The 13,546-nt window shown below is 45.5% G+C and overlaps 1 protein-coding gene across 2 annotated transcripts in view; it reads right to left on the bottom strand.

The window, feature by feature from the left end:
- Nucleotides 1–13,546, bottom strand: part of SNX10 (sorting nexin 10) — a 60,159-nt gene that overhangs the window by 27,906 nt on the left and 18,707 nt on the right. For both annotated transcript variants that reach the window (XM_039526156.1, XM_039526157.1), the window contains one exon: nt 10,322–10,371. In XM_039526156.1, coding sequence (XP_039382090.1) covers nt 10,322–10,345 — 24 coding nt within the window. In that variant the 5' untranslated portion in view covers nt 10,346–10,371. The remainder of the gene's footprint in view (nt 1–10,321; nt 10,372–13,546) is intronic.

The raw sequence follows: 13,546 nt of genomic DNA, 5'->3' as shown, positions 1-13,546 counted from the left end.
TATTATCAAACATTTGTTCCCCATGTGGATACTTATAGACTAATCAAGTCACCCCTTAACCTTCTCTTTGTTAAGCTAAATAAATTGAGCTCCTTGAGTCTATCACTATAAGACATTATTTCTAATCCTTTACTCATTCTCATGGCTCTTCTCCAAAGCCTCTCCAATGTATCAACATCCTTCTTGAATTGTGCACACCAGAACTGGACACAATATTCCAGCAGTGCTTGCACCAGTGACAAATACAGAGGTAAAATAATCTCTCTACTCCTACTCAAGATTCCCTTGTTTATGTTTCCTAGGATCACATTAGCTCTGTTGGCCATAAATTTACACTAGGAGCTCATGCCCAGCTGATTATCCACCATGACCCCCAAATCATCAGATCCTGCCCACCTGAATATATCTAACTTATCTAAATATTCTTTAACCTGTTTTCCCTATTCTGGCTTGTGTTCCTTCCACATTGTTGTTAGTATTAACTGTGTAAGCATCTGTCACCATTAACCTTTTTAATGAAGACTGAAGCAAAATAAGCATTAAACGCCTCAGCCTTCTTGGTCATCTGTTATTAGTGGATCTACACTCTTCTACATCTTTCTCTCACTCCTAATTATAAACCTTTTCTTAGGTGCACCTAATTTTGTCCTTACATGCTTGTGCTATTCTTTTGTACTCCTCCTTAGAAATTTGTACGTTTCCACTCTTTAAATGACCTCAAAAATCAAAAAGGAATCCTACAAAGAGGTGTTGTGGAAGCCATATTAGCTTCTTCTTATTCTTCCTATCTTTCCTTCGCATCAGGATAGTTTGTCGTTCTGCCTGTAATATTGTTCATTCGAGGAACTGCCAGCTCTCCTGAACTACTTTTTCCCTTAGTTCTTCTTCCCATGGGACCTTACCTACCAGTTGTCTAAGTGAGTTTGTTTTTTTTTAAAAAAACAAACATACTTTAAGTCCATTGTCCTTATGCAGAGGTGCCGACTTTCCAATGTGCCAGGGCATGCTTGACCCACCCCAGCTCGGCCCCAGGACCCACCCCCACCCCCACCACCTCTTCCTGCCCTGGCTCTTCCCATCCTGTTCTTCCCCCTCCCCCAAGCACACCATGCCCTCACTCCTCCCCCACTCCCTCCCAGTGCCTCCTGCATGCCACAAAACAGATGATTGCAGCAGGCAGGAGGCACTGGGAGGGAGTGGGGGAGGTGCTAATCAGCAGGGGCCACCAATGGATGGGAGGCACTGGGGGAGGGGAAGGGAGGTAATGGGGGGCTACCTGTGAGTGCTCAGCACCCACCATTTTTCCCTGGGGGTGCTCCAGTCCCAAGGCACCCACAGAGTTGGTGCCTATGTCCTTATGCTCTTCCTTGCCTTAGAACCTTGAACTCAAATCATTTCATGATCATTTTCACTCATTTTGCCTTCTACCTTCAGAGTTTCAAATAATTCCTCTCTGTTGGTCAGAATCAATGACTGCCTCACTTGTTACTTCCTCCATTCCATACTGAGAAGGTTGGACAGGCCTGTGACCAGGGCTGATCTGGAGAACAGAAGGGTGTGCTGTCTACCAGGCGCTAAAATACAGGATGTGGACCTGCAGTTGAAAAGGATCCTAAGAGGAGAAGGTAAGAACCCATTGATCATCCTTCATGTAGGAACGAATGACACGGCTAGATTCTCGCTAGAGAGGATCAAGGGAGACTATGCCAGGTTGGGTAAGACGCTCAAGGAAATTGAGGCTCAGGTGATTTTCAGTGGGATTCTACCTGCCCCTAGGGAAGGGCGCCAAAGGGGTGACAAGATCGTGACGATAAATAGTTGGCTGAGGGAGTGGTGTTACAAGGAGGGCTTTGGGATGTATGGGCACTGGGAGGCTTTCGGGGACAGAGAACTGTTCTCACGGGATGGGCTCCACCTGAGTAGGGAAGGAAGTAGAATTCTAGGAGGGAGGTTGGCTCATCTGATTAAAACGAGCTTTAAACTAGACATTGGGGGGGAGACGGTTGGGAGAGGTCCAGGTACTCTCCATGCCAAATTTATACATTGAGAGGGAGAACAACAGGATAACAACAGATATAGCCAGAGGGGGAGGATTAGGTATAAGGAAGAGGGGGGGATGGATACTAGACCGACAGGTCATACTGGTAGTACTGTGTCCCTACCAAGTTGGGTGAAAAGGGTGAGAGGAGCCAAACAGCAAAAATTAGGATGTTTGTTCACCAATGCGAGAAGCTTATGTAACAAAATGGAGGAACTGGAGCTCCTGGTCCGAGAATTGAAACCGGATATCGTAGGAATAACCGAAACATGGTGGAACGGTAGCCATGACTGGAGTACAGGTATGGAAGGGTATGTGCTGTTTAGGAAAGACCGAAACAAAGGTAAAGGTGGGAGGAGTAGCATTGTATGTCAATAATGAGGTGAAATGTAACGAAATAACTAGCAATGCAATGGATAATACGGAGTCTGTTTGGGCAATGGTGACATTGGGGAAGAAAACTACTAGAGCGTGCCCTGGGATAGTGATTGGGGTGTGCTATAGACCGCCTGGATCTAGCCTGGATATGGATAGAGAGCTCTTTAATGTTTTTAAGGAGGTAAATACTAATAGGAACTGTTTGATCATGGGGGGACTTTAACTTCCCGGATATAGATTGGGAAACAAATGCTAGTAATAATAATAGGGCTCAGCTTTTCCTAGACGTGATAGCTGATGAATTCCTTCATCAAGTAGTTGCTGAACCAACGAGGGGGGATGCCATTTTAGATCTGATTTTGGTGAGTAACGAGGACCTTGTTGAGGAAATAGTTGTAGGGGACAACCTTGGCTCGAGTGATCATGAGCTAATTCGGTTCAAAATAAATGGAAGGATAAACAAAATTGCATCTGAGACTAAGGTTTACGATTTCAAAAGGGCTAACTTTACTAAATTAAGGCGACTAGTTAGGGAAGTGGACTGGACTAACATATTTAGGGATCTAAAGGCGGAAGACGCCTGGGGTTACTTCAGGTTGAAGTTGCAGGAGCTGTCAGAGGCCTGTATCCCGAGAAAGGGAAAACGGGTCGTAGGTAGCAGTTTTAGACCGAGCTGGATGAGCAAGCGTCTCAGAGGGGTGATTAAGAAAAAACAGAAAGCGTACAAGGACTGGAAAATGGGAGGGATCAGCAAAGAAACCTACCTTATTGAGGTCAGAGGGTGTAGGGAAGCAGTGAGAAAGGCAAAGAGCCGGGTGGAGATAGACCTAGCGAAGGGTATTAAAACCAATAGCAAAAGGTTTTTTAGCCATATAAATAGGAAGAAAACCAAGAAGGAAGAAGTGGGACCGCTTAAAACTTTAAACGGAGTGGAGATTAGGGATAATCTTGGCATGGCACAATATCTAAACGAATATTTTGCCTCGGTCTTTAATGAGGCTAATGAAGAGCTAAGGAATCGTGGTAGAGGGACTGATGGGAATGATGATATGGGGGTAGACATTACGGTATCTGAGGTAGAAGCCAAACTTGAACAGCTTAACGGAAGTAAATCGGGGGGCCCGGATAATCTTCATCCTAGAATATTAAGGGAATTGGCGAGTGAAATTGCAAGCCCGTTAGCGATTATTTTTAATAAATCTCTAAACTCAGGGGTTGTACCGTTCGACTGGAGATTACCTAATATAGTTCCTATATTCAAGAAGGGGAAAAAAGTGACCTAGGTAACTACAGGCCTGTTAGTTTAACATCTGTAGTATGCAAAGTCATGGAAAAAATTATAAAGGAGAGAGTGGTTACGGACCTTGAGGCCGATGGCAACTGGGACAAATTACAGCATGGTTTTACGAAAGGTAGATCGTGTCAAACCAACCTGATCTCCTTCTTTGAGAAAGTAACAGATTTTTTAGACAAGGGAAATGCGGTGGATCTAATATACCTTAATTTCAGTAAGGCATTTGATACGGTACCGCATGAGGAATTACTGATTAAATTGGAAAAGATGGGGATCGAAATGAAAATCCAGAGGTGGATAAGGAGCTGGTTAAAGGGAAGACTGCAGAGGGTCGTATTGAAGGGTGATCTGTTGGGTTGGAGGGGGGTTACCAGTGGAGTTCCTCAAGGTTCGGTTTTGGGTCCAATTTTATTTAATCTATTTATCGCTGACCTCGGAACCAAAAGTAGGAGTGGGCTGATAAAGTTTGTGGATGACACCAAGTTGGGAGGTATTGCCAATTCGGAAAAGGATCGGGATATCCTCCAGGGAGATTTGGATGACCTTGTAAACTGGAGTATTAATAACATGGTGAAATTCAATAATGAGAAGTGTAAGGTTATGCATTTAGGGATGACTAACAAGAATTTTAGTTATAAGCTGGGGACGCACCAGTTGGAAGTAACGGAGGAGGAGAAGGACCTAGGAGTCCTGGTTGATCGTAGGATGACTATGAGTAGGCAATGTGATGTGGCCGTTAAAAAAGCTAATGCGGTCTTGGGATGCATTAGGCAAGGTATTTCTAGTAGAGATAAGGAGGTGCTAGTCCTGTTATATAAGGCATTGGTGAGACCTCATTTGGAGTATTGTGTGCAGTTTTGGTCTCCCATGTTTAAGAAGGATGAATTCAAACTGGAACGAGTACAAAGAAGGGCCACTAGAATGATCCGAGGAATGGAAGGCCTGTCGTATGAAAGGAGACTTGAGGAGCTCGGTTTGTTTTCCTTAACCAAAAGAAGGATAAGAGGAGATATGATTGCACTCTTTAAATATATCAGAGGGATAAATACCAGGGAAGGAGAGGAATTATTTCAGCTCAGTGCTAATGTGAACACAAGGACAAACGGATATAAATTGTCAGTTAGGAAATTTAGGCTTGAAATTAGACGAAGGTTTCTAACCATCAGAGGAGTGCAATTCTGGAACAGCCTACCAAGGGAAACAGTGGGGGCGAAGGACCTCCATGACTTTAAGATTAAGCTGGATAAGTTTATGGAGGGGATGGTATGATAGGATAACGGGTTTAGTCAATAGGTCAATAACGTGCCACACTGGTAATTAGTATAAAGGGTCAATGTTGGGATACTGTTAGCCTTTTCCAGAGGGTCTGGCTGGAGAGTCTTGCCCGCATGCTCGGGGTTCAGCTGATCGCCATATTTGGGGTTGGGAAGGAATTTTCCTCCAGGGTAGATTGGCAGTGGCCCTGGAGGTTTTTCGCCTTCCTCCGAAGCATGGGGCAGGGGTCGCTTGCTGGTGGATTATCTGCTACTTGAAGTCTTTAAATCATGATTTGGAGCATTCAACAGCAGAGTCAAGGGAGAGAATTAGTTCAGGAGTGGGTGGATCGGCTTATGTGGCCTGCATCTTGCAGGAGGTCAGACTAGATGATCATAATGGTCCCTTCTGATCTTGAATTCTATGATCTTCTGAAACAAGAAGTTTTCCCCAGCTGTGATGGAGCTGTACTCCCCACACTCACCCTGAAGGGATTAATTTAGGCCAGAGGGTGCAATTAACCTAATAGTCTGCAAACCGTGAAGCATTTAAGCTGAGAGGAGAGCCCTAATTAACAGATGCTTACCTGTGCAGGAACAGACAGGGCTTCTGTAAGACTAGGGAGCTGGTAGCCACAGCTGTCCCTCAGGTACAATGAATCGGGGCTACTGCTCCAGTCCCTGCACTTTGAGGGGCCCTGCGCTTTAATGTGTGTGTGTCATGTGTGGGGCACTAGGCCCGCCCAGAGGGTGGGTGCCTGGGGGGCGGGGCCAGCCCGGGGGGTGGGGTTAGGGGTTGGTGGTCCAGGCCGGCTGGAAGGTTAGCGGGGGGCCTGGCACTGGCAGCAGGGGTCGGGCACGCACTCACTAGTGGGAAGCGCCCCCCAGCACATTGTATTTCTTTTTCTTGCTTGGCATTGTGGGGCATGGGCTCAGTCTCCAGCAGCAACCCCAGCGTGGCCCCACTGGCTCCTGGCATCGCCGGCCACCAGCATCCTAGTGCTGCCGCAACACGCCAGCGCCAGGCTGGCCCCATCCATTGCCCTTCCGCCCCGGACCCCTCCCTTTTCTGGGACCCTCCAGCACAGGGGCCCCCCCTCACCTCTAGCACAGAGAGTCACAGGGTGGCACCTATCATCCCTTGTCCCCCAGCACTGGCGTCCCCTCCCCACACCAGATTTAATCTGTATAAAAATGTTAAGTGGAGCCCATACAGGCTGATTTGTCCTGGGCCCTGCCCCCACCCCCCAGGGATGGCCCAGCTGGTAGCAGAAAGGGCACTGCAGGGAGGAGAGCTACAATCACTTTCCCTGGGACAAGGAAGAGTTTGTCTAGCAGACTAGACAGAGGGGTTTAGCTAGTAGAGCAGACAATGCAAGCTTGGGATAGCCTAGGTAGAAACTAGTCCAGGGGTGTGACAGGAAGGTTCATGGTAGTACTGACCTTAGCTGCTGGAGACAGGGCCCCTAGGCAGGAACCCAGTATAGGGGATGAGCCTGGGTTCCCTACCAGCCACTGAGCGAGTGGCACAATATGGGCAATGAATCTGACTACTGTCTAGGATTGTTCATTCTAGTCATCAAGGGAGCAGCTCAGCTAAGGCAGTGAGGTTCAGGACTGCCTGGGGTGGTGTGGAAGACTGACCATACCCCAGATGGGGAGGGCTGTTTTCACTTGGCTGGAGGGCTAAGCCACGAAAATGAGGCGTAGCAGCTCCTGAGGAGTAAGAGAGAGGCCACAGAGCAAGAGCCTGAGATGACAGGCTGAACAATTGCAAGAAGAGGCTCTCGGGCTGGCAGAGCTACTCCCCAGACACGACCAGAAGGAGGTGCTCCGGTGGTGAGCAGAGGTTCCCAACACATTCCAAGAACTCACTGGACGTTTTGAGTTTTGCTGTATTACTTTTCCAGCACATATCTGGGTAGTTAAAGTCCATTATCACTAGGGTGACCAGACATCCTGATTTTGAGGAGTTTGTCCTGCATCCCAACCAGAATACAGTCGGGACTCTATTTGTCCCAATATTTTGTTTCCTGGTCTTTGGCAGCAATTTGGCAGAGAGTCCTTCAGTCGTGGACAGTCTTCAGCAGCAGGTGCTTCTGTCTTTGGTGGCAAGGTTTACTACCCGCTGCCGAAATACCGCTGAAGACGGTCCGTGACTGAAGGGCTCTCCGCCAAATTGTCGCCCAACTCCCAGACAGGTGAGTGTAGGTAACACCCTCCCCCCCACGGCGGTCCCAATATTTTCCCTAATTATCACCAAGTTTTGTGTTTTGGATATTTGTTATTCTAGAAAAGGCTTATCCACCTCCTTTTCCTGGTGTGGTGGTCTATAGCAGACTCCTACCATTACATCACCCTTGTTTCCCCCCCCGCCCCTTATATCTTCACCCAGAGACTTTCAACTGATCTGACTCTCACCTCTTTCTGAGCCTCAGAACAAGTGTATATATTGTTCATGTACAAAGCAACACCTCCTCCCTTTTTTCCTCTGACATGTCCTTCCTGAGCAAGCCATACCCCTTTATATCAATATTCCAGGCATGAGATTTATCTCTCTTCAAACATAACTTCCCAATTTGGTTCTAGGCCAATGCAGGTGGAGCATAAGGGCTGCCTACACAGCAAAGATAATCATTTCAGGGGATTCTTTTAGAACACAATAGTCCCTTAATCACAAACAAACAGTTTGGTCTTGGCTATGTCAAGCAAAATGCCAGTGCACCCATCCCAGCAGCAAATTACAAGTGCCCCAGACCAGTTCAGTTGCACAGAGTTGGAAATAGAGCCAAGACTCCACCCAATCCCTACCTACCTGCTCTGAGTGCAGGGAGCAGCAGGCATGAGCACTGGCTTACTCTTGTGTGCCTGGATCCAAGACCTGGGTAGTCCAGATTCTTACTCTTCAATCACCCCTGTGTGAGCTCATAGTTCCCGCTAATGGCTAGTGACTTGAACATGCAATTTGGAGTGCTCATCAGTTTAAAAGGGAAATATTTAATTAATATACCACTAAAAATAAACTCCTTAGGCAAGCCACTCAACAGGAAAAAATACCAGCATGGTACTTCATGGCATGAGCCACAATAATGGAAGCAATACAAATCACAAAGGAATCCTACAGCAAAACTGCCTGCTAAGTTTATTTTTCAGTTATAGCAACTCAACTTTCACATGGTTTGTGTTTTTGTTCTGTCTCATTAAACAGAAATGTTGATTTAGTTTGGGCCAATAGATTAGTTGTCATTCAAACCCATAACCATATATATATTAAATTGTAAATTAAAGCTGTGTGCATGAATGAATCTATGAATTCATTTTAATGTCTAACAATAAATAAAAAACCACCCATATGTAAAGGTCTACCACATTATGACTATGAAAATCAGGTCATGGACTGTAAAATCTGGTCTTTTGGGTACTCTTACACACAAAAAAAAAGTAGGGTAAAAGTATACAGAAGTACACAGCATTTCTCAAAGTGGGGATCCTGACCCAAAAGTGGGTCGCAAGCCTATTATGGGGGGCGAGGGTGGGGAGGGTGTTGCAGTAGCTTACTTCCACACTGCCTTCGGAGTATAGCAGCTACTGGCCAGGTGCCCAGGTCTAAAGGCAGCATCACCTTCAGCAGCAGAGAATGGGGGCAATACTATACCATGCCACCCTTCCTTCTGTGCTGCTGCTGGCAGCAGCATTGCCTTCAGAGCTGGGCACCTGGCCAGCAGCTGCCACTCTCCACTCTGCCTTCAGAGCTGGAGGATTCTCTGCAGCTTGAGGTCTTCAAACCACAATTTGAGGACTTCAATAACTCAGACATAGGTTAGGGGTTTGTTATAGAAGTGGATGGGTGATATGCTGTGGCCTGCATTGTGCAGGAGGTCAGACTAGATGATCATAATGGTCCCTTCTGACCTTAAAGTCTATGAGCTGGAGAGTGGGGCTGCTGGCCGGGCACCCGGGGGTGTAAATTATTACAGACACACAGAAGAGGGGCACGAACAAAGTGGTATGAGAACCACTGTCTTCGAACATTTTCCCCGTGTATCTCTAGCTATAGGAGGGATCCAGAGTTCCTGGACAACCTCCCACGTTTTGTTCCCCAAGATCTGGATGCCCTTCAGTTCAAACCCCTTCCATTTCAAAAGGGTTTGCAGGGTTTTTTTTCCTTCAGTCACTATAGATATTTAAAGTGGGGAAAACTCCATCCTATCTTTTTTCCCTGAAGACTGAGGTTTTCTTTTCAGTTTTAAGCGGTTCCCATTTGTTTTGATGGTTCCTAGGTACTTGAAGCCAGTTGTATCCAGTTGGAGAGGGGCAACCTCCCCAACAAATTACTTCACTGCCCTGTTATGAGGTGATGCTGAAGAAGTTGCACCACAGTTGCAATTTTCTTCATATTTATATAACACACACATCACCATAACCTGTATACACATCTCATCATGACTATTAAGCTCAGTGCATTACAAGCTTTCATAAAAGCTTACTCAATATACTCTGACTGTTAAATATCACAGTATGCAAATAGTTGGTTTAACTGCTTATTTGAAGTGGGGGGTTAAAATTTTGTTTTTTTATCCCAGAGGTCCCTGGACTTTCACAAATGTATCCCCCTCTTCCTCCACTACCATATACCCTTTTTCTATCATCAGTTTTCCATTGCTCACTCAGCTCTAATGCAGTGGTCCTCAAATTGTGGGACATGCCCCCCTAGAGGGTCACAGAGGAATGTTCTGGGGGCCATGTGGTGGGGCCCAGGCCAGCCTCCACAGGAGGTGGGGAAGGAGCACTGCGCTTCCATCCCTGCTCCACCCCAGCCTCACTTCTCCCTCAATCCCATTCAGCCCCCAGTCCTGCTCTGCCTCCAGGCCCACGACAGCCCCCACGGGGGCGAGAAAGGAACACTATGCCCCCAACCCAGCTTTGCCACCACCCTCATACAGCCCCCAGTCCTGCTCTGTCTCTGACCCAGCTCTGCCTTCAGGCCAGATCCACCCCATCTCACTCCACCTCCCCAACCCAGCTCTGCCTTCATTCCCTCTCTGCCCCAGACCAGCTCCACCTCTAGCCCCAGCTTCTCCCCCATCACCAGCTCTGCCTTCAGCCCAGGCTCTGCTGCTGAGGAAGCCTTAGCTGTGTAGTAATGGAGGGGGGGACACAGACAGATTCCATTGATGGTGGGGCGGGGGCAGGGGCACAACTGGAAAAGTGTGCACACCACTGCTCTACTGGTTACCCAACAAGTTAGCTTGCCCCTATGATCTTCCAAGCTCCGGTCTACAGGGCTTTGTACAGTAAAATTCTATCAATACTCACCATGAAACTTGGCATTTATTTATTACCGTTAAAGTCACTTACCTGTTTTTCGTGTTTTGGTGTCATCCTCAAAACAGAAGATAAAAATCAACCTGTAAAACAAAATGGGCAGACTAGTTAGCCCTTAACTTACTGTAAAATAGGGCTATATAATCCTTCTGCCACAAGAGAATGGGCCAGACCAGGGTCAATATAATATGGTGCCATGGGTTACAGCTAGGGGGGTTTCTGGGAGAATAAACAACAACAAGTGGCTTGAACCCCTACCTAAAACTTTACACTTCAGATGGAAAATGTCAACAAATGGACTGGAGGCATTTTCTTGGCATGCAGGAGTCCTTTATCGACAGAGATGGAGTAGGTGCTGCTTCTGCCTTTCTCCCTGCAGCCTCTGCACACAGTCTTGTGTGCCTGGGTTGGGGGAGTGGAGGACGCAATACACCCCATCTGTCTCCGGCTACAGATGGTCCTTTGAGGAACTACAGCAAAAACTGGAGTCTAAACTGCACCCCTGGAGCAGCAATGGCTTCCTGATATTCCCCTCTGCTGTGTCCAGCATGATCTGGATTAAGCAGAGTATCTGACCCATTAACTTTCTTTGCACAATAATGTACAAGTATTCATCTGCTCTGAAACAGGAACTGGAAAAGCATTTTGCAAAATGTATTGTGATAGCTTATTTCATAACTGCCTACAGCCTTATTTCGTGAATCAAATAATATGCTCAGTCCAATTATACCAGAATGTTACCAAGATCTTGTCCACACAGCAGCTGGAACCATGCCAGCAAGAACTATGATTTAGGGTTGTTACCATCCAGGTTCCACCACAGCTTCCTTAAGGAGTGTGGAAAGGGGTCCTTCCCTCCCGACCTGTCCCTCAGCCACAGTATAAAAATCACTAGAGAAACTTTGAGACAGATCAGTTAATAAATACTGTGCAAAACAGGTAGTATGAATAGTAATGTAGGACTTTCTCCGCTTCTCACAAGATTATAAAACTGTGCTATAAATTACATAATCCATAGGCATTCCTCATGATTCATAAGGTCATACCTATAGGCATAATATGGACCATAAAGAAGCACACCTATATGAATTGGCATGCAGGACTATTTTTGGAATCATATTACATTAGGGAATAAGACAAATATCTGCATTAGGATTCATATAGGGATTTTTTCATAAATATGTATTAAAACATGCTATAGATAACCTAGTCTAGAACATGATTGTAAAGAAAAATCTTCCCATGTTCTGAGTGACCTACCAGCATACATTGGCTTTAGGTGTGGGTAAATTTCATGGAGTCAGAGTTGTATTGTGTTTGTGTGTGGGGTTTTTAAGTTATTTTCTAAAATTAGTGAATGTATTCAGGATAGATGAATACCCCTGAAAAGCTAGACCAGGTTGTATGCAGTTTATATAGATACACACACCCCTATGTGGAAGTGGTGCCCATGTCCAAGATTAAGTTAAGCTCTTCAATGTTGCATGCATCTCTGACCATTTCACCTACATTCTATCCCAGGGGTCCCCAATCTGGTGCCCGCGGGTGCCATGGCGCCTGCCGGGGTGTCTTAAGTGCGCCCACGTACTGGCCGGCAGACGAGCATCCACCAAAATGCCGCCAAGCAGCGTCATCACTGAAATACCGCCGATTTTTGGTGGTATTTCGGCGGCGACATCTCTGGATGACGCTGCTTGTCGGCGGAATTTCGGTGGATGCTTGTCCACCGCCCCGGTCCTCCGTGGCTTGTCGTCTGGCGCCCGCCTGACAAAAAAGGTTGGGAACCACTGTTCTATCCACTAACCTAGTCTCTTCCAGGAATACATTCCAAATCTCTGCACAGCTTCAAAACAACTTTTTCTTTCCAGATCTACTTGAGAGAGTGCTATTTCTCCCTCAGGATTGGACAATATTTATCTGTTCACCAGTGAAAGGTTTAAAGTTCAATTTCACATCCTTAGAGAGCAAAAACAGGAGCTTATACCAGTAGAAAGGATAGACTACCATGCCATTGGAAGCTTCCCAATGATATGGACAGCACTTGCTTCTCACTCTGGAATCTCCTGAGCTATCAGACTTTCTAGTCATTGCATGTTATATCTAGAAAATATACTACTGGTAATTTTTAGAGGAGTCTTACATGTTTATTAAATTGAACCTTATACATATGGAAACGACAACCAAAATAGCTACATTGTACCTAATTCACACCTCTAATTATTTAGGTGCAAGTCTGTGCGTGGACACTCTTAGGTCCCAGTCCTACTTACACACATACTTAACTTTACTACGAGTAGTTCCATTGATTTCAATGCAACTACTCATTAGTAGCAAGTTTAAGTACATGTGTAAGTCATTTTGGGGTCAGGGTCTTATTTTGGAATAAGAGTGTCCAGACTCAAGCCTTCACCGAAATAACGAAAGTGAACTGCAACAAATTTAGTTATTTCAGTTCCAATTTCCATGTAAATAAGGCCTTAGTTTTATTTTCCCTGCCCCTGAAAGTCCCGTACAGTTGAATTCACAGCAAAGAGATACAAAAATGTATTCCCAATATATTTTTAAAAACCACTACAACATTTCAAAAATACTTTTTCTGCAACATATCGCATATACATAGTATATGACGGTGTTGTTTGGCATAAAGGTTTTATTAACAAGCCTGTGGGAGGAAATGATTAGCATATTGTGTTTTGCCACTCTGAAGGAGACAGTTGTCCTTCAAAGCAGACGTAAGATAACATGTTTCACCAGTTACCAACGTGTTCAAACCAGTTTGGAGGAAAAAATTTATTATATCATTAAGATGAGGTGACCCATTGTTTACGATGAGAACTAGGGCTGGACAAAATTTTTCCAAAAATAAGGGTGGCAGTGGGGAATTTTTTGCAAATGTTTACTATACATTTCCCTCTGATTGAAATATAACCATTTGTCTCATTAATATTGCCACTGTTAGCCAAGTGCAACAAAACTTGTACAAAGTATATCACGTAAGGAGTCAATGGAAAAGCTATGATTCACTAAAGATGATTATCTTCTTTAAATCCATGTATCATCACTTTATCTGAAGTTATAAATATTGGCTACAGAGCTGTATCCCAAATGTGTTTGTTCCTGGGCTAATACCCACCCAGTAAAATCTACATTGAAGCCAGATAGCTTTGTGCTGATGGCCCAATCAGAGGCAATTAACTCTCACAATGGGCCATTGAAGAAACTCATTCTTCCCAGATGGCTCTTCCTGAAGATTCCAAA

The sequence above is a fragment of the Mauremys reevesii genome, linkage group 2 (assembly GCF_016161935.1).
Source record: "Mauremys reevesii isolate NIE-2019 linkage group 2, ASM1616193v1, whole genome shotgun sequence".
NCBI lineage: Eukaryota > Metazoa > Chordata > Testudines > Geoemydidae > Mauremys > Mauremys reevesii.
Note: the sequence above shows the minus strand (reverse complement) of the source record. Positions and strands in the feature narration are given on the sequence as shown.